Raw genomic sequence first — 21,729 nt, forward strand, 5'->3', positions numbered from 1 at the left:
TGGGCAGGCAGAGCCGGGGGAGCGCTACGGCTTGGCAGAGGAGGGACCAGGGGAACCCCAGCCGCAGCCACCCTGTTGGGCCGGCTTGTTTCGGGGAAAGGGACTGCACAGGGCACGTGGTGCTCTGCACACGGAAGGTGACCCTGCCTGCCTGGTGTGTACCGAGCGGTGCGTATCACTTGGGGTTTACGAACACAGAAGGTCACGGGCTGACGGACGTTGTCTCCCAGGAGGTTAGGAGTAGCCTAAACTTGCTCAGAGATGGAGCCAGTCAGCATCTCTCGGGAGCGAGCCTTTAAACGTGCACTGTCTGGGAGCCTGTTAAACCCCAGGTCTCTGTGTACTTAGCTACGTACTCGGTGGCTGCTAGCAGGCAGCAAGCTAATGCGTTTTCCGGCGAGAGGAAGAGTTGACAGTACTGAATAGGGAGAACATAGGAGCTCCTGAGAAAAAATCGGAAGGCAGAGAAGATAAAGGAACTGCTGAATTGTTCATGTCACAGTAATTACATAAATCCAGACTTCCTTAGCCGTTTCTTCCAAAAGTGGTGTGACTTGCTGAGCCCTCCCAGGCTTTCCCCAGGGGGCTGACACCACGCGGCAGCAAGGTCCTGGACCGCAACCAGTCCGGGCGAGGTCACCCAGGACTGCCAAAGAGGGAAACTGAAAACAAGAGCCTCCCTCGAGGGGAAGAGCCCCCCTGGCCACACAGGGATTTTGGGGGGGGGCAACTCTCTGATGGGGGAGCCGCGGGAAAGTTTCAAACGGTGGGCATGTTTAGGGGGCAGCTAGGCGAGCTGCGGGCTCCGGGACAGGATCGCGGCCGAGCGCGTGGGTGCCTCGTCTGAGCCAAGTCCTGCACCGAGGCTGAGGGCCTGTCTTGCAGCAAGCCTTGAAAGCTCGTGCCTAGCACTTGAAGGAAGATGAGCCAGAGAGCGTTTAGCTGCCGCCGTACCACCGCAGACGTGTCACGAAGTCGAACGGCTCTCTCTGGAGCCCGCTAGCATTGCTGAGGCTGACAGAGACTCCCCCCCGAAAAGTAAATCCGCCTACATCTTGCTTTTCCTTGTACGGGCCATTTCTAGGTTGCGTTATGGTCCCACGTTGCCCCTGAGGCAGAGGAGCAGGCAGAGCCATGCTCTGAGGTTTCCGAGGGCAGAGCCCCCGGGCTGACTCGCGAGGAAGGGGCTCGCAGGAAGCCGAGGAAAAGCAGAGCGAGATCAGAGCCAGCCTGCACCGGCCGTCGACTGCCCCGAGACGATAAGACACACTGACAGACGGCCAGGCAGGAAGAAGTCTTGCTCGTGTTTTTGATACTCAGCTGCAAGACAGAAAAAAAAGGAAAACGCAGAGTGCCCTGCCCAGCAGGCGGAAACCCCGGGTCCCTGGCAGAGAGGCACGGGGCAGAGCAGCCCCAGCGCAGGACTAGAAAGCAGGCACGTGGCTAGTTTGTCATGCCCTTTCCGTTCACTCTCCCCCCGATTTTTTAATCCAGCCAGTGTGAGCCACAGCTCCTGGCTCAACTCTACCTGAACACTCCGATGCCTTGTCATCCGCTGTCTTCTCCTCTCGTTCTTCCTCAGGCACCTCTCCCTTGCGATCTCTAGGAACAAAAGTCTCACATTCAAGAGCCCGCCTACGAAAGACTTGCGTTTTCATTCCTGCCGTTCTGCAGACGCAGTAAGAGGTGCCAGGGTCTGCCAGCAGAACGGGAGCTGGGTGCTGTTTGCTCAGGGTGTCCGGGTTAGGGGCACGCCTGGTGTTTCCACAGGCGTGGAGGACCTGGTGTGACAGCATCCTAACCTCAGCTAAAGAGGTCTGTGCTGGGATCCTGCAACCAGCCACCACTGCTCCCGTCCCACTTCCTAAGCCGATGTTAGGACCTCGCCTGGCTAGGCAGAGGGATGCAGCACTGTGCTGGAGTTGCAGGGTGAGCGCCCAGCCTTGCAATGGCAGCCGCTTCCTACGTCCCCTGCCTGTGCTCCCCGACGGGACGCGTGGCACAGAGGACGAGCGGCTGTGCGTAGGCACCGAGATGAAGGCACCGACACAGTACCCGGCCAGGGGAGAGGAGGAAACTTTGGCCAGGGAATAGTCAGCAAGGTACTTTTTCAACTAAGAGGCATGAGGAAATACACCGCTTTTTTTTTCTTTTTCTTTCTCCTCTTGTGTGCAACACCCACCCAAAGTAAACAGTATGGAAATCAGTTTAAGCCCTTGCAGTGGCAGGCCGTGGAAGAGTTTGGTGGTTGCAGCTTTCACGCTGACAGAGAGGCACTCGCTGGCACTGGCATTTTCACACAGCACGAGCCGCAAGACCTGGAGCTCTCAGCACAGCGACCCTGGGGCAAGGAGCCAGGGGCACACCTGGGACTAAGCTGCTGGAGGGAAAAACCACGGTGCGCTGCTCCACAATGGGGTGGGCAGGACATGGAGGCAAGCAGGCTGGTATGGTCTAGCGACGTGGGAATTGCAACAACTGCCCAGCTGGTTTGCTCCTTCCCTGCTGAGGAGTCAAATCCCGTCTCTGCTCCTCCGAGCTGAGAAACAACAAATGTCAAAGCTTCCTGAGCGAATATCAGGTTTCAGAGCGCGGCGGAGTGTAAACAGAACGTGGTTCCCCGCTTCCTCGCAAAGGGGGACACACACACACACACGTGTTGTTTAGACGTATTATTATTCTCAACTGCTTTAATAAGCCTTGCTGTATTACACAGGTAACATTAAAAACTATGCAAGACAGCACTATCGGCAGCTTAGCAAAACAGAAAGTGTAGCTGTAAGCAACTTAGCTTTAGTAAACGATTGGATGTAGGTCACCAGCTTGACGACCCCAAGCTGAGCGGTGCGGTTGGCACGCCTGAGGGACGGGAGGCCATCCAGAGGGACCTGGACAAGCAGGAGAAGTGGGTCCACGTGAACCTCATGAGGTGCAACAAGGCCAAGGGCAAGGTCCTGCTCGTGGGTCGGGGCAACCCCCAGCATCAATACTTTTTTCACATACCGCCACGGAAGTGACGGGGTCTAGAATAGTATACTTGGTATGGGATGGAATTCTTTCTTCTAATTCAAGTCACTTTCTACACTCCCTGCTTGTGAGTCTACTTTCTGACTTACGTGTTCATATGAAGAGAGAGATGATACACACACAAGAGTATGTGACCTGCAGGTATATCCTGGACTAAAACAAAAAGAACAGCAGATGAGAAACATAGGAACTAGCACAAGTGTCTGAGGTACACAGGCTCGAGGTCAAACCTACCCTAACCCACTGGAAAGTGAATGTACAAGTATGTAAGAAATGGCAGCATCTGTGAACAGTAAGCACAGAACAAACTCAAAATACACCTTGATTCTAAGCAAAAAATGGAGAGGAGGAAGATCAATGAGAAATCATCATTGCATCTAATGTGAATTATTTTACAAGAAGGAAATGAAATCCAGTAATTCAGGCACAAGAGATCTATTTCTAGTGTCCAGAAAATTTTCTGTCTTATGTCATCTTAGGTCACAGTCGTCTGCTCTGAACTAAAAAAAGCTAACCAGACACTGTAAATAAGTAAGTATTCATGAACTTCCCAAAGACCACAATTTTGTCACATCTATCATAAAGAATCTATCCCAAAGCAAAGCTTGCAGATTCAAATATCAGTAGTATTATAATGCGGCCCAACTGAAGAAGTTACTCTTAGGATATTAGAAGCAAAACTGAAAGCATTAGCTCTTTCTCTATTATTCTGTTTTTCAAACACTTGAAAGTGGTTACAAAATTCAGTCATCTTAAATTCCTGTGTGAAAACAGACAATCAAATTAAGAACAATGCCTTGTCTCAGCATGCCTTAATAAATGATCTTCAAAAAGGAAAAGGAACACAGCCATGTGTAAGTAGCATAATCCCAACAGAAATAATGAATGAGAACGTACACCCACAAGACACTCCCTTCCTTCCCTGGAAACAGACACAAACTCCCTTCTTGCTTAAAAGACAATCTTGCTACCATCGTTTTATAACTACAATATAATTACCGCCTAATCATTTTTCACAGTTGACCCCATTTCCCATCTCAAGTAGACACGTGCTGAGAGCCTTTCTAAAATAAGCTAAGAAGGCACAGAAGACTGTGCAAGATGCCTATTACTGGAAATATGAAAGGAGCAGAATTTCAATGATCCATGAAGCATTTGCTAGACTATATTTACCATCCACAAGATGATGGGCAAAACCAACTTTGTGCTCAGCACAGAACTATTTTTAAAGGATGCTACTTCCCAGGGAGAAAAGCAGGCTTTTAAGTCCCAAGTTCTTGTTTTTTTCCTTTAGAAATACTATGGATATAATATATCCTCATTCAGGACATATATAGATATAAATATACAGACATTCAGCATATAGAATTAGCTTTCTTAACATGCATTTACAAATCTTGCTTTTTGAAAAAAACATGCAAACTTATTGCAAGCATTTACATGCTTATTGTATTCTGCAACAGTCTTTAAGAATTTACACAGGTGACTATTCTTGTCAGGAAATTAAGTCCATTAGGCAGTGTTCATTCAATCATCCAGGACATGTCTCTTCACACTAGTTGAAACTCCACAGTTAAGATTTCCTGAACTCTCAAAATGTGGGAGGTATGTGGAAGTCAAGCAGATAGAACATTGGGATTCGCCCCCAGCTGAGGAAACAGACCAACTTGACTGTGCATTTGTTAAAGGATGCCATATGAAACCTTAGACAACAAATGAGGCCACCTCTGCTACATTAACAGTAAAACACTTTTGTAAGTCTCACCTGCCTTAGAGCCTCTGTGCTTAAGTCATACCTTGCATTTATACAGTACCATTTAGCCAGAAAACCACCAGAGCCAAAAAAAACTTTTCAGACTTAAGCGGGCAGATAAACTGAGATCATCCCACCCACCACGGAAACACAATCGTCTGGTTTAACAATGTACATAATTACAAAATAACAGGGCAAATGAAGCAGCAAATTACACACCTACCATAAATTTATAAATAGTTTTTATATAAACTAAGTTGCTTGTACAGATAATGCAATTCCCAAAACATAAGGCACAGAAGTCAAAGGAACACTGCTAGAAGAGTTATTTTAACTGTACCGTTTTCATCTTAGATAAGCTGAAATAGCAACAGATTTAACATCTTATTTAAATCTCATTATTTGGTGAGCTTTGCAGCATGATTGCTGTTGGCTTTTTAATTTTCACTTAATTTCAACTGCAAAAAGACCTACTTTTATTTTTTGGCTTCTATTAAAAAAAGCATAATATGGAGTGTTTGCATGGTAAGTTTTGGATGAAGATTCCTAATGACAGAGCAACACCTACCTTTTACTGCTCACTGAAAAAACTAAGTACCAGATACAAAATCGCTTGTGTAGCAGGATCTTCTTTCAAAACGGAAATGACTTAACTTTTACGCAAAGACCTCTTCTGGGGCTATGGATGTACATTTGTTAAGCACTAACTCAGCAGAGAGGAAAACATGCCAGCTGCCAAGGCACAAATACAACTCCACACAGCACCTGCTGCAAAGTGTTCTCCACAGCTCTGCTGAGTAAGTGACCTGATGCAATCTTGCAGAGTTCAGCAAATATCACAGGATGACAAAGTAAAGAGCTATGCCTTTACTCTGAGTATAGTCAACCAAATTCTGAGACAGCTTGTTAGTTTTTACAAAGCGACATGTACTCATGAACTCATGGATGCTACTTTTGACGGACAGCTAGGAAACGTCTGAAAATGAATTATCAAATCATTACTGTAATTTCATTAAAACAAAAAAATCCAGGTCATTGTTTATCCTAATCAGTAGCTTTAAGAAACAGATATTTGGCCTTTCGTGAAGCTTAAAAACCTTAGATTTACTATTAAAAATACTATACTACTATCAATTTCAAATCCACCACAAATCCCGTTCTTCCTAAGCAGTCAGAAGAGAATTGGTTCCATCTAGCGGCTGAACAAAGTTACAGACGCTCAAACAGCTTTCATGTCTCTTACCTATTCCAATTTGTGGCCACAACGGGAAGAATGATTAGCAGCACCAAACACTGCACTTCACAGTGTAACAGTAATAACCTAACACAGAAAGTCTGACAGGATATGGATGGTGCAAAACTGTTCTAAATGAAAAATGAGCTAAAAAATGACAGATGTTTTTCACCACAGCATTTTAGTGCCATGCAAGTATCTTGCTAAATAGTGAAGCGGAGACTCTCCCTACCTTATTTGCTCAAATGTCTTTTATGTTCTGTACTCTACCAATTAAAGATGAAGGTATCTGCCTGAGGTACTTGCAGGACTCTGTGCTTTGGATCCTTGCAGACTTCAGTGATACCTGTTGTCACAAACACCCATACAAAGTGCAGTTGTGCTATTATCTCCACTTCACAGTGGAGAGGACTTGTACTGAAAAACTGACTTTGCCTCTAATAGGGCAGGGAACTTAACCAAGCTCACCCAGATACCAATATTGTGTCTAAACCACCAAACTATCTTTTCCTGCTGTGCCAAAATGACACTTCAAAACACCACAGCCTCATTTCTCTCCCCCGTTTGCTGCTGGACTGTCAACCCTATGAAATCTGTGAAAACAAACAACAATGAACAATTTTGAGCATGGAAAGAGTACTTTGACAACCCACCATACAACATTTGAGATCAACAAAGCTGTTTCACTTGAGCCTCTTGCACCCAAGAGGTGCTTTTGTAAATACACAAAATAAACGGCAGGACCTACCTGTGATTTGTGTTGTCATGGTAACGAGCAGTGAAAAATTCAAAGCTACCATGGAAATATTAATAGAGTAATTGGTGCCTGGCTGCAAATCAAAACAAACTTCTGGAGCCTGCTTGTGTGTGGTAAGGTTGAAGGTCATTTCATGAAAGAACTCCTTCTGATACCAACGATGGCCTTGCACGTGAAACTGTAACCAAACAATCACGGCATGGAAATTGCAATGTTTTAATATATCACTTGCATTCAGTCATGTCATGCTCTAAATTAGAAGAAATAGCAGAAAAACACATCACTGCATACAGAGCACCAAAAATGTTGGCACTGACAGTTATTCAAATTCAAATGCTTCCAAAATTTGACAGAAATTGCAGTCCCTCTTGATCAGCTCTGACATTGTCCTAGTTCTTTCACTTCTCTTCCTCCTAGTCATTTCACTTCTCCTCCTCCTAGTCTATCATCTCTTTTAGTAGTACTGTAATTTCCCCAAGTCTTGATTTCCTACTAACATACAGGCTTCCAGTAATAGTGCATTTCCACTGTAGTATACCCTCATGGTGCAAAATGATGACATATAAAAGTAAGCTCACATGAACACCTCTTGTTTGACCCCGAGGATCAAGTCAAAATCAAGTCATTTTCATGTATGTCAAAATGCCAATTACCCTCCAGGATCTGCCTACAGACAGCTATGTTTCCAGGCAAATTTAAAGACCCATGGGGGTTTTTTTTGTTTCAGTTGGATTTTTTGTGTGTTTGTTTTGTCGTTGATGTCCCAAATGGTCATGAAGTCATTAACTTAAGGCCTCTCCTGATCATTTCGCTATTAATGAAAACTAAAATGCTTGCTGCATTTTAATCACATGCTAATTTTTCTTTAAATAGATCCTATGCCTTTAGATAATCTTTGAGCACCTCTTAGCACACAGAGATTTGAGACAACAGCAGGTGGTCAAGAGTGCTGGCAGAGACAGTTCAAGCAGAAATGCCCTGCTGGGGCAAGGGAAGATTGAAGCTGTATCACAAAGCAGAGTAGACTGAGTTCATGGAGTTGGAACACAGTTGTCTGAAGCCTGAACATGACGAAGTTGAAAGTACAGATAGGGAAGGCAAAACAGACAGGAGGCTACAAAAGAGCATGGTGGTTTCTTTCTTTTTTGAGCTTATTCCCTGGGTTTTTATGAGAGAAGTTATTACAATGAGGAACACCGCTAGCAGTGAGTGTTTGAAAAATTACAGTTTTTTTCACATAGATGATTGATATAAATTGTTTTCTAGATTCAAAATACAGGTTGTCACTTACTGAGTATCTGTCTTTCACACCGGTTCCCCTGAAATTTCTCCGCCATTTCAAGCAGGTATCATTAAAAATTAATACATTATTGAAAGCTTCCTTTACTGTAGAGACAATAAAAAAAGGGAACAACTTATTACAAAAACTTTACCTTCAACTTAATTGAATATCAGTAGCTGAAAATAAAAAAGGGGGTTTTATTTTAATTCTCCTCTGAGAAGGAGGTAGAATCTAATTTCTTTTTGAATGAACACATACAGTAACTAAAGCATGAACATTTTCCAGAGAAAATGGCTTTCAGAAAAATCCAAGCACGCTACTCAGGAAATCAAGATAGGATTTATTTGTCCAGACTTAAGGTTATAATGACAGAAAGATCCAGGGGTTCAGACCTTCTGATGGAAATAAAGTTATCATAGAACAATTTGTCACAGTTGATGCCCTTTAGGAAAAAGCATGTGAGAAAAAGCATTTTTGTGGATTCAAAAGCAATTATTTCTCAAGGTCTGTCTCATCAGAATTTGTATGTCAGAAGGCAAGCTTACAGTTTCCATGACCATAATACTACAGAAGCCTGCTGGTGGAACATGCCTTCTCTACAATTACTGAAAAACTGCCAGCACACTGCTCATCACTGCTAAACATAGGAACATTATCTATAATGCTCACATCACTTAGATTAGTATCACACAGCCCAGCACAGGGAATTCTCCCACAGGCAGAGAATCAGTTTTCAAGGCAAGGAATGGAAACCAGTAAGCACTGTACCATGTACTGAAACTCCGGCATGTAGCCAAGAATGCCACTGCACCAATCCTGCCTCAGCCAGAAGAAAAATCCTGAAGAAACAAGTTTGCCAAATCTTTCTGAAGGGCACTTACTGCCACTCTTGTGTTTGCTCATAGATTCAATGGCCACAGTGAGCAGAAAGAAAAATGTCTTGCAGGAAAAGAGGATGCTGATGGTGGCTACATGTGTGTAGTCACCGTAAAGAATGATACAGCCTAGGAGACTGCCTGTTAGTCTGTCTGCTAGACTCAAAACTGTCAACTCTGCAGCACAGTAAGTTCTACTACAAGCACGGAGAATACAAAACACAACCTACCCTTTGTTTGAACTGCTACTGTCACTGAGACAGTGATGTTTGTGGAAGAGATGGTAGTAATATTCACCACGTAGTTACTGCCAGAGTTGAGATCTAAACACACCTTTGGATTATCTTCACTTGTAGTGATGTTAAATATTGCATCTTCTGAGAACGTCTTCTCATCCCATCTTTGGCCCAGTATGTGAAACTATTGAAGGATTAACAAAAAAAATGGTGCAATTGGTTGTGGCTCTCCCAAAATTCAGAATACTAGTTCAATTAAGCCTTGAGAACCTAGGATTACATCTGCTTTGGAATATCAGCTCAATCAAAAAAATAGGCTTGCAACTAAATGTTTTGGTGCAACAAGATGGTTTAATATATTAGATCTTTAATTTCTTCTGGCTGCTAAAAAAAGTATTTTTCATATATTTCTATAACAAATAGAAGGAATCTGTAACATGGACCCTACAAACACCTCCAACACAAATAGTAAGATGTAAGTAAATATTCTTTCTTGTTTACAGCACACAGATGGGAACTACATATGCTTGCTACTTTCTTTTTTCTAGTTTTTCCCCCTTGCCCTGCAGAAGCAGTAGTAAGACTGAATGCCAAACAGTAAAAGACAAGCTTCCCTAAGATCGTCCCAGTGCAGTGAAAAAGAAACTTGTTGTTTGTACAAGATGAAGGGACAGACAAAATTTATCTAGTTAAGCTCAAGGCAGTCCAGACTGTGTTCTGAACTTTACTGCGTGCACCCTGTGCCTACATAGTCCTCAATTTTGACTATTCTGAAGTGTGTTGCAGATAGCTGAATTCAGGCAAAAACATGTGCACAGAGCACATTACACCAGAGATCCACAGCTTGCCAGTTACCACTGGGTACATGAAAAGTACTCATTTTAAACTGTTAGGGTAGTTGGGAACTTGTTTTTTCCATCTTGGCAGTGCTCATCAAAAGCACTCAAACTAAAAATACATTGGTTTATAACACAGGAGGAGAAAGACAGGTTGTCTTCCTAAATTATCACCCAACCTTGAAACGTATTTTCCACATTAACCTTCCCACCCTGGAGATCCTAAATAATCCCCTTTTTTTCCCTATTTGTACATGCTCAGAAGAACAACCTTTCTTGGGATGTTGTCATTCGCAAAACATGGGAATTCTTATAATGTTGTTTTGGCTTTCAATAACGCTGACTGAACTATTTGTTTCTGAGAATTTACATCTTAACTTTTATTCTTAGGTTTATAGATGGGGGAAAAAAAAAATTAGTTACCAAGGTTGCTTTCAATTTCCATGAAAGACAGTTCTAAAATGTTCAAATATAAAACGATTTAATCTCTTGAGCAAGGCACAGTATTTCAATATACCTTGCATTTCTAAAACAAGTTACATCCAGGATCTGCAAGTGATACACTGTTCACTTGACACGTTTGCATCACATAGGGACAGAGCCCAAGTTTTGCAATGTTTTCTATGTCAAGGTGACCTTGAGCTCTGCAATGGAATTTCACTAGAACATAAATTTGTGCTGAAATGCTTCTTATAGTTTCAAGCAGATGTTTAGGTGATTTACTGGAATGGGAACCCCAACAACTTTTGAGTGTTTCACCTTACTTGAGGACAGGGATTTGTTTCTTTCCTAACCCAGCCTACCTTTAGGTTTCTAGGCAGTTCACTGGGAAAGAGTCAAATTACCATACAAACAAAACACAGAAGGCAAACCTCCACTGCTGACTCACCAGAAATAACCAGGACAAGCTACTCCCAATCTCAAATGCTGCCCCACTTACTGTGTACGTTTCCCTCATTCCCAGTCTTCCAGTTTTCCTTTGCCACTTCACACACGTTTCATTGAATATGGACAGATTACTGAATAATTCCTCCTCTGTGAGCAAAAACATGGACACAGAATGAAAATAATTATTATTTCTCATGCAAATCTTAATCTCTTTGGAGCGATTTTTTTTTTCCTTTTTTTTTTTTTTCAAACGGGAAAAATACAACAAGGTAGGCAGAAGGAAGTTAGTAGTTTCCCTTAACTGTGTTGGCTCCTAAAATTAAAATACAAGCTAACTGAAGAAGCATGTTCTAAGCCAATGACTGTGCACAGCCAGCATTATGTAAACTACCGTGACTAATGAAAACAAAATACTTTGCTAGGCCTGCATTTTAATGTAGAACAATTTCAATTCTAATGACTTTACAGATCTTGAAGAGGACATTAAAACTACATTACAGCTTCCTGACAGCAAACGAACAAGCTCATTAACTCCATCAAACTGCTGATATGTCCCTATATATAAAAACATACAAATACAACAGCATTGTTTCTTACACAAGGATCTTCAGTATACACTGTACTAAAGAATAGAATCTTTTATACTGGGTGACCAATCCAGGCAAAACAGCCAATAAGAAAAGACATTTTGCTCTGCTTTGGATGCTCCTCCAGGTCATAATACATTAAATTTGTACCATGCATAGGTATTCCTGTATTCCTGGTCAAAGTCTTTCATTAAAGTGTGCTTATGACAATATTACACCACCAAAAATGAAGAGCAATAAACAGTGCCCCAGTTCCACTTCTTTTGACATCATTCTACACTCTCCTTGATCTTGGGTGCCAGCATCTGGATCTTGTGACATGCAACGGTCTGTCTTCTAAACAATGAGCCACTCACAAATCACCTTGAAGAATTTGTAGACCATTGGATCTCATTGATTAGAAGTCTCACTAAACTGCAAATAAAAAAGTCAAGGAGATTTAAAAGAGCTGTCTGTAAGAAAAAGAGGCTACCAATAAGCCAACAAACTTAGGAAAAAATGTTCTTCTGAATACAACAGCCTGCATGAAAGCATTTTAGGAAAGCTTCTGTGTTAGATTGGAAAAGAGCTTTTTCATAGCTGAATGTTTTGATTATTTGTTTGGGTTGCTTTTTAAAAGGTGTCAACATTTTTTCTTTGTTTTATAGAAAATAAAATTAAGTAACACAGCCACAGTAAAACACTTTCCAGAACAAACCCTAGACTAAAAGAATGAAGCCCACGGAACTAAGCATGTAGGGAGTACAGTTGTAGCAACCAGCGATACATCCCTCAACATACCTGTGTTAATTTACACACTTTTAAAAGTTGGCTTATGCCTCAGAGAAAAAGCACAGCCAGGAAGATCAACTCATCCGTTCTTTTTTTAGGCAGTTCTCTCACTGCTATCATCAGACACAGAGCAGTTGCCTTCACATGACAAGATAATCAAGATCCTCCCAGAGCTAAGAACAAAGCTCCTTCTGGTCACAACTCAGATTGACAGTGAACGTATTTTCTCTTCTTCTTTCCTTCATCAGCCTTCAAATAGTCATTCCTTTGTCCTACTACCATATTTTCTTATTACATTCACTACATGACCAAGGTCATACAAATCCAAGCTCATATAGATAATTAAGCTGAAAAGCCCTTAGTAACTGTTGAAAAAATGAAGGGGATTTATAGGACAGCCTTGGTAGATATTTCAGAAATATTCACACAATAGTTGGTGTAATGCCCTGCTGTAAAAGCAAGCATAGCTCAGAGCACTCCTCGTCCGTATGTAAACTTCATTACCATTTCACAGGGGCCCCCTTGTAGCACACTGACATGAAGCTGTTGCTGAAATAAATGAATACATCGATAGTCTCTAAAATTCCTATATGTAGGCAATTATTTAGAACTAAAGTGTAACTGTTTATGTATTTTGCAGCACTTTATTTTTCCTTTTCTTTTTTTGATTATTAAAACAGTCATAGAACTGTTTTGTAATGGTATCTCCCTCTCCACATATTAAACACAGATGCCTCTCACTAGACCAGTTTATCTCCCAACTAATCTTAATTCTCCCATTCCAAACTGTCGTTAAACATGAAAATGCTATTGAAAGCTTCTTCTACACAACAGAACGAGATTAATCTGCATGTCCTCTAAAACAAATTTCTTTACAATTGGCTGTGTGATTAATTGTATTTAAGTGCTGCTTATCATTATGTTTCACAGTAATGTCTAGAAACTCCTCAGTATTAAGACTTCGGTACCAACACAGAGCAAAAGAGTATCTTCAGCTGTTGTATTCTTTAAATCAGGTACATTTTTATTAAAAGACCAGACGGCAAATATGACTCATTATATGAGCATGGCCAAAGGGAAAATGTTTGCATATCCATGAGATCTGAATTAAAATGCGTTAACAAGAAAAAAAAAGAAAAAAAAGTAATGGCTGAGATTGCTCAGCAAGAAAATCAGGCACTTGATTCGTAAGTTTATAAATCCACAGTAAAAAAATAAAGCAAAATAAAGCAGCAAACAACAAAAAAGTGATTATGCCAGGTATTCAGGCAAGGAAAGAAATCTTACACAGTGGCCTCCTTGGAAGGAAGAAGGCAGAACTATTAGCAATTTTTTCTGTAACTAGATCAATTTTTCTGTCATGCTTTCCAAACTTTCAGAAGGACAAGGCCACCATGCAATTACCATACATCCACAGAATACTTGGCGGACTTTTTCTCAAAAGTTTCCACTCTAAATGGGTAGGAGTGAAAGAAGACGAAAAGCTGTAACATGCACGGAGTGAACACCACAACAAAGTCCTGGGCTTTCTGAGGAGACTGCTTTTCCTCCCTTACTTACTGATCACATGATCTTTGTTTGGATAACCAAATGTACAGTAAGTGCTTGGTTTAACCCTAATCCGAGTAGCCTAAACACAGTATCCAGTATCAGCACAAAGGTATCTCTGAAAAAACTATTCTCACACCTAGAGAGAAACAGGATCCCTGACAGATTAGTTCTCCTGTGAAATCTAACAGTGCCAGTGACTTCCAGACCTTGGGAACTCCCAACATGAAACACACTATACGTGCCTCAGTGTGATGTCTTAGCAGACAGTGACATCCAGGTCTCCAACATCTGATTTTGATCAACAGCTTTCACTCAGACTCACAAATGAGATGGGAGAAGTGAAGACCCTCAACCTCCACATCCTTAAGCACTAGAAATTTCAACTTGTGATTAACCAAGAAGGCCACTGGACGCCACTGCTGCTCCACTGACCTCCAGGTTACCCTTCCCATCTCCTTCCCGTCCCAAGGTAAAGGGTCCTAAAAACAACATGCATATGCCTGGAGACCCAAACAGCAGGGTGGAAAAAGATCCTGGAGGAGTCAAATACTGAAAGGTAAATCTGGGAAAGGGTAGAGATATGCAGATAGCACCTGGCTGTCAGCAGCCAGGAAAGACAGGTGCTGGTAAACAGAACACAAATGGGAGAATGCAAAAAGTGAGCAACAAAGTTATTCAACAGTGCCAGTGAGCAATGGAGGGGGAGAAATCATGCAAAGAAAGCCAAAGAAACTAATTTTAAGAAGGAAAACAAGGAGTGAAGGTCACAGTCTTCTTTACGTCACTTAACTCTGCTAGGAAAGAGGGCCTCTCTCTGTGCTTGAGTGTGTGCGAAAATCTTTACAGTAATTACAGCCAGTGCACAGCAGTGTGCCCAGGTGGCCAAGAAGGCCAATGGCATCCTGGCCTGTATCAGAAATAGTGTGGCCAGCAGGAGCAGGGAGGTGATCGTCCCCCTGTACTCGGCACTGGTGAGGCTGCACCTCGAGTACTGTGTTCAGTTTTGGGCTCCTCACTACAGGAAAGACATTGAGGTGCTGGAGCATGTCCAGAGAACGGCAACGAAGTTGGTGAAGGGTCTAGAGAACAAGTCTTATGAGGAGCGGCTGAGGGAACTGGGGTTGTTTAGCCTGGAGAAAAGGAGGCTGAGAGGAGACCTTATCGCTCTCTACAACTACCTGAAAGGGGGTTGTAGTGAGGTGGGTGCTGGTCTCTTCTGTCAGGTGGCTGAAGATAGAACAAGAGGAAATGGCCTCAAGTTGAGGCAAAGGAGATTTAGGTTAGATATTAGGAAAAAAATTTTCACTAAGAGGGTTGTCAAACATTGGAATGGGCTGCCCAGGGAAGTGGTTGAGTCACCATCCCCGGAGGTATTCAAAAAGCGAGTGGATGGGCTACTTCAGGACATGGTTTAGTGGGCATGGTTGATAGTTGGACTCGATGATCTTGAAGGTGTTTTCCAACCTAAATGATTCTATGATTCTATAAGTGCTTGTACTGTCATCCTCTTCTGCCTTAACCATGTGCTGGGACGAGCAACCTTAATCCTTCACTTATCAGCCTCTGCAAGTTCAGGTCCCAGTACTCAGTGTTATTATTTGCTGATTTGAAAAAAAACCAAACCTAACACACAGACAACTTGTATGTCTAAACAGTTACTAAAACCACGTGACTTCTACATACACAATTGACTAGTTCTCCGTTGAAAGAGCACTTGACTACCACTGACCTCAGCTCGAGATATATCTTATCAGTGAAGTATTTTTGAACTTCCATGAAAAAACAGTATTTACCAGAAAGCAGATAGAACCGGCTCCAATCTAACATTTCATCTTCTGCAAGTAGCTACAGGAGCATCCACACGTGCAAATTCACTTAGAGTTCTTCCCACCATTCCCCACACATACATGCAATTTAGGGGAAAGAAAAAAAATCCAAACATTAGCTTTTTTTGTATGTTTCGCCTGTTCACTTCTGTGAAAAGTGTGAATGATGCTGCAAATGCCATCTGCTGCTAACATGCACCACACATATGTTCAGACACAGAAATTAAACAGCAAACAACATTTCAAAGAGAACTTCTGCTCAACCTGTTTCAAGGCACCTGTTCCACAGTGTACAGGCAAACTCCTCTTGCACAGTAGCTTTCACAAGTATATATGGAATTTATTTTACAAAGATGTATTATAACTTTTAGGGTAGCATGGTAAGTTTTTATGAGTTTTTCACATTTTGAGTAACATACTTGCTTCCAGTTTAACTAGAATTGCAAAATTTCAGCAGGTTTTCACCTTCAGCCCCAAACTTTCCACAGAGGGAATTCACAAAGAAACAGCAAAGCTGTAGGCATGGTCATGCAGGAAGGAGCAGGCAGATAGCTAATGATTTACTACTTCCTTTGGTCTAAAAATGTTACCGGGAGACAATCAGGAGCAGAGTAATTCATGTATTGAACCAGACTGACAAGAACACAAGAGACACAATAGTGAGCATACTTACAAAAGAAAAATGTATCAATCAAGGGTGTCAGACTAGACAGGATTAGATGGGCTGGGATTAGAAATGCACATGATCTACTCCCCAGCTGAAAGAGGTTCCTGGGACTGGAGCCTGGTATTTGCCATCACGAACTGGGTAATCACTAATTCAGTTTCAAACAAACAAAGAAAAGCCTAAACAACCCTCCAAAAAGTGACACTTTTAATTGTCACTGGGTTGCATCGCTTTGATCTAAGAAGTAGCACCTCCCATAACACAGACTCCACCTGTGTTTCTCCAGATAATTAAAGAAATTACCAGATTACCAGATGTCTGAATTTAACGTATCAAATTAGGCCTTTAGAAGAACTCAGGCCAATCAGATCCTTTTCACTGATGACTGTAATTATCCTATTTGTTTGATGGGGTTCTTATTCCTACAGAACCATAGGTTTTAAATCAATGCCCACAGATGTGAGTGACACCTTTTCTATCAAGCTCATAACTGTTGACATGAATTATTTACACATGGCTGGGAATACCAATTAGGAGAGTGACAGTTAACCCATTCATTGTTGTGTGGAAATCGCTCATGCTGCCACGACAGAAACATTCCATCTGCCTTTCTGTATCATCTCTTATTGTACAGGTGGAGATGTAAAAACTGAGATCCCAGAGAATTCTAGCTAGAGGGGAAATCAGTCATTGGTAGTAGGGATAAAGCATAGGAGAAGAAGGGAAAGTGAAAGCAAAGGGATTAAAAAGAGTGTAACCAGACCCTCTCAGTTGCATGGAAATTATCTTTGCTATAGTTCTACAGTTAAATGATGCCTGCAGGATGATCCTGCTCTGTTTATTCCAGACTGGATTCAGATTTTGCTTTTGATTTGTTTCAGGGTTTTTCTGCATTATTGAAGTATTCTTTTCCTCTTCTGCAGCGTTTTAAAGTGCAGTGCAGACAGTCTGCTATGCCTTCTTTGGACTGATTCGCCAAACTGCTCTTCCCTGTAAACCTTCAAATCTCTGAAGCATATATTTAGCAAGTATCCTCCATCCTCTTCAGTGGTTAGGATTTTCAGTGTTGGCGTACAACACCCATTTTCTGGGAAATGACTCAAAACCAACTAACACGTTATTGTCTTGATGCTTTGAAAGTACTCCTCACTACCATAATACCCAAGTTCCACATGATTATCTCAAAATCTCCAGAGGTCAAGACGTGCCGCTAAACTCCATTTGTGGATGGGAAGTCACAACACAGAAAAAATGAAGCATTCTGAAACAGAAAATTAACCTTTAGTGAAAGATGGATGGTCCACATTGCATTTAGTAAGAGGTAACATGAAAAAGAGCATGCACACAAAAGGTTATGACACAGAAGCTCCAAGCTCAGGATCAGATGAAATGTGCACTGGTGTAAAGGCTGATTTTTTCCCTATTTGAGTTCCAGGTTCACAACACATTTGGACTGGATCATCTTTTCCTCTATACACCATACACACAAAGCCTACAATCCGCTGACAGCCGTTGCTGCCTAACACTACTTTGGAAGGCTCTCACAACTGACCAGTAAGATTGCTGTGCTGTCAGACTCAGCATTAAAGGGAAACAGAGGCCAATTTTCCCTTTTGGCTACAACAGCTATTTCCCACTGCCTGGGTTTTGGAATGCTTTACCAATAATGCACATTACCTTTCCATGCAGGTCAGATTCACTCCCTCCTCTAGCCTTTTTACATATCCACGGACTTTTCCCACCCATGTGCAGCAGCTGCTTCTTTTGCAAGGACAGTATTTCACTTAATACATCAAAAAACACTTTAATAAATGCATTTCTGATAATGTAGTGAATAGTGGTACTGGAGACTTATTTAAATACTGAGGAGTTATTCTTTAATGCAGACTTGTATTTTCTTTTCCTTGGATAAAAAATAAGGAAATTGGACAAACTGTTTGTCTGTCTTAAGACACCATATTGTTGCTACCCACACCAACAGATGCTAAACACACTGAATGCCAACAATCTCCAAAGAAAGCAGACATGGAGAAGTTTTCTAGAGAAGGAATTTTCCAGGACTGGAATAACGAGCAGCAGCCAACCCAGCCTACATGCTTATAGCTGGGGCTAGAGACAATTGTTACAGAAAGGATAGATCAGATACTGTGAAAAAGCTCTCCGTGACAAGGATATGTCTAGGACTCGGGACTGAGAAATTGGAAAAGCTTGATGAATGGTACAAGGCAGGACTCTGCAAACAGGATGAAGAGAACTGCAGTAAGTAAAGGGACTATCTCCCTCCAAAATATCCCTAACAATTGTCCAATCAACATAGAAAACTGCATCACACACTGCCCCTTTCGTGCATGAACTGAACCCTTCATAACTGTGAAGAACATCTGAAAAAGTACCAAAAAAATTTTTAGAGATGCACATGGTATTAAGAGCAAGGCAACCCCATAAGCACTCTATTCACCATAATTCATCTTAACTTTCCCTGGATGCCCAAGAAATAAGTACTCAAAAGTTAACCTCTGTGTGTGTGTATGTGTGTACATGCATGCACATACACAATCTACACATATTCTACGGGGAAAAGATTTTAATTCAGCGTATATGTTAGCCCTTCCTGACCTTTTACTATTAAACATTTGTATCCAAGCTCAGCGAAAGACAAAACCAACTCAATTACAGATTTTCATTTCAGACACCCCCCAGTTCCTTTCCCTGCCCTTCATGGACTTGTTGAAGGCACATGACACACACTGCATGCTGTGCGATTTGCAAGCGCAGATTTAGGAACAAGCATCTCGGACAGATAGCCAAGGCACAAATCACCTTTTTTCTGGCCTTCTTATGGCCAGAATAAATGAAAAACCCGCCTTACTTGTGTGATCCACTCAAAAAGAAAAACATGAGTGGGCAGGCTTCATTTTATAATTTTCACTTTAATAAAAAAATGCAACTATAATTCTTATGAATTCTTAAGATCACATACATCTGAAAGGCATCATTACTGAAACAGAAATTTCATTTCCTTTGAAAGTCATTTGTTACCTCTAATAAGTGTGAAAAATGTAGAAGTTAAGAAGCTGAAAACCTTTGTACTAATTTCCTTTTCTTTTTTTTCTCTCCCCAAAGGAGCCTGGACTAGTTAGGCCATTTTTTAAAGGTTTTTTTTCCATTCTACTTGACCATAACTCTAACTTTTTTGGCCCTCTGTTCCAACAGCTAGAGATGGCATCTGCATTTCTGCCTCTGGCAAAGCTTTTGCTGAAATCCATGGTAATCCCATGAGTGTAGTCTGCAGGTTCAGGCCCTTCAAAGCTTCAGAGTGCCAAGACAGAACTCTCAGCATTGCAAAGACTGACATACCTGATCAACTTAGCCACTCTACACAATGCTGGCTTCAAAACCAATTCAGAAAGTACAGCTATACAAATTGCCTAAATGAATTATGACTTCAAACAACAGCAGTTCCATTTTTATTAGGGCACTATAAGAAGTGAGAGAACTGCTTTTCTGCATGCTCATTTTATTTGATGTCACGTTTTATATTCGCAGTGAATGCTCAAGACATCAAGAGAGGCAAGAGAGGCATCAAGTGGCAACTCTTTGTGTAAAGGCTTGGTCCATGAAGTGGTAGCAGCCAAAGACACACTTCCGATCCTTTGAAAAACATGTGGATGTTACAGAGCTAGAGGAACATTACCATCTGCAAAAGACAGCATTGCAACTTAAGAACAAGAGACAGACAGTCGTAGAGCTATCTTGTTATACCTCTTTCTAAGGACACAGAAGAACACTAAGGAGCACAACAGCCACAGTCCAAAACATCTGCTATTTTTTGGCTAATATTAAAATGTCAGTACATTTGGTCTCCAAGCCCACAGTATGACACCATCTTCGTTACAGATCTCCCTCCTCAGGACTCGTCCTTTTATAAGAAAATCCTTCTAGACTGAAATTCAGACAACTAGATTGTAACAGTCTTTCAGGATAGGAGAGATGGTGTGTGGTGTTGGATTGTTGCATGCTGCCTCTGGAGCTTGCAGCTGGTATATTTGGTGCAACCCACGCCCTTGGTCTGCAGGCTGAAGATGTTGGTCTTGAAGAAATAGCTGGGTGCCAGTTCAAGTTCCATCACTGTTGCACTTGGCTCAGTTTCAAAGTCCATCCTTCAGTCATTTGGGTAATTCTTACTGTAATACCCTTGATATGGCATATAGACACTATAGATGTAACGACATACATTGGCAGGTTATTTAGCAGTTAAGTATCATACAGCCTAATTCACTGGCTATTCTCTCCCAAAATCAAATCTCCTTGAAGTACACACTGAACTTCCCCATCCTTCTGCATCACCCACCAAGTGCAGCCAGGTCCTTGAGCAAAAGCAATCCCTTGGATGGATTTGTCTCTGCTTGAGGCAGGACTAACCCAGACTGTCTTCCCTAACATACTCTTCATGCGTACTACAGGGACTTTATCTCCTTCTACAGTATGTGGAAGTCTTGGTTGGGTGGGGCCAGCCCGATTGGCAGATCCTCTAGTATTAACTAACCAGGTGGCTTTTGCTAAATTTGTATCCCAATGTTTGAAAGTTCCACCCCCCATTGCTCTCAGTGTAGTTTTCAGCAATCCATTGTATCATTCGATTTTTCCGGAGGCATGATAGGGGATGTGATATACCCACACAATGCCATGCTCTTTGGCCCAGGTGTCTATGAGGTTGTTTCAGAAGTGAGTCCTGTTGCCCGACTCAATTCTTTCTGGGGTGCCGTGTCACCATAAAACTTGTTCTTCAAGGCCCAGGATAGTGTTCTGGGAGGTGTTGTGGGGCATGGGGTATGTTTCCAGCCATCCAGTGGTTGTTTCCACCATTGTAAGCACATAGCACTTGCCTTGGCGGGTTTGTGGGAGTGTGATACAGTCAATCTGCCAGGCCTCTCCGTATTTATATTTCAGCCATCACCCTCCATACGACAGGGGTTTTAGCCACTTGGCTTGCTTAATTGCAGCACGTTTCACGTTCATGGATAACCTGTGTGACAATGTCCATGGTCAAGTCCACCCCTCGATCATGAGCCCATGTATATGTTGCATCTCTTCCCTGATGACCTGAGGTATCATGGGCCCACGGAGACATAAATAGCCCACTTATGTTGCCAGTCCAGATCCACCTGAGACACTTCAATCTTGGTGGCCTGATCCACCTGTTGATTACTTTGATGCTCTTCAGTGGCCCGACTCTTGGGTACATGAGCATCTACGTGACGTACTTTTACCACTAGCTTCTCTAGCCAAACAGCAATATCCTGCCACAGTGCGGCAGCCCAGATGGGTTTACACCCGCACTGCCAGTTGCTCTTCTTCCATTGCTGTAGCCACCCCCACAGGCATTTGCCATCATTCATGAGTCAGTATAGAGATAGAGCACTGGCCACTTCTCTCTTT

General features: G+C 42.1%; 1 protein-coding gene across 1 annotated transcript in view; it reads right to left on the reverse strand.

Annotated features, from left to right (window-relative positions):
* SUSD1 (sushi domain containing 1) overlaps window positions 1–21,729 on the reverse strand; it is a 56,323-nt gene that overhangs the window by 18,810 nt on the left and 15,784 nt on the right. Inside the window, exons 8-11 of the mRNA XM_010578186.1 lie at window positions 10,941–11,035; window positions 9,159–9,348; window positions 8,063–8,157; window positions 6,763–6,949 (exon numbers count right to left, since the gene is read on the reverse strand). Coding sequence (XP_010576488.1) covers window positions 6,763–6,949; window positions 8,063–8,157; window positions 9,159–9,348; window positions 10,941–11,035 — 567 coding nt within the window. The remainder of the gene's footprint in view (window positions 1–6,762; window positions 6,950–8,062; window positions 8,158–9,158; window positions 9,349–10,940; window positions 11,036–21,729) is intronic.

This window comes from Haliaeetus leucocephalus, unplaced genomic scaffold (genome assembly GCF_000737465.1).
Source record: "Haliaeetus leucocephalus isolate CR32 unplaced genomic scaffold, Haliaeetus_leucocephalus-4.0 Scaffold605, whole genome shotgun sequence".
Lineage (NCBI taxonomy): Eukaryota > Metazoa > Chordata > Aves > Accipitriformes > Accipitridae > Haliaeetus > Haliaeetus leucocephalus.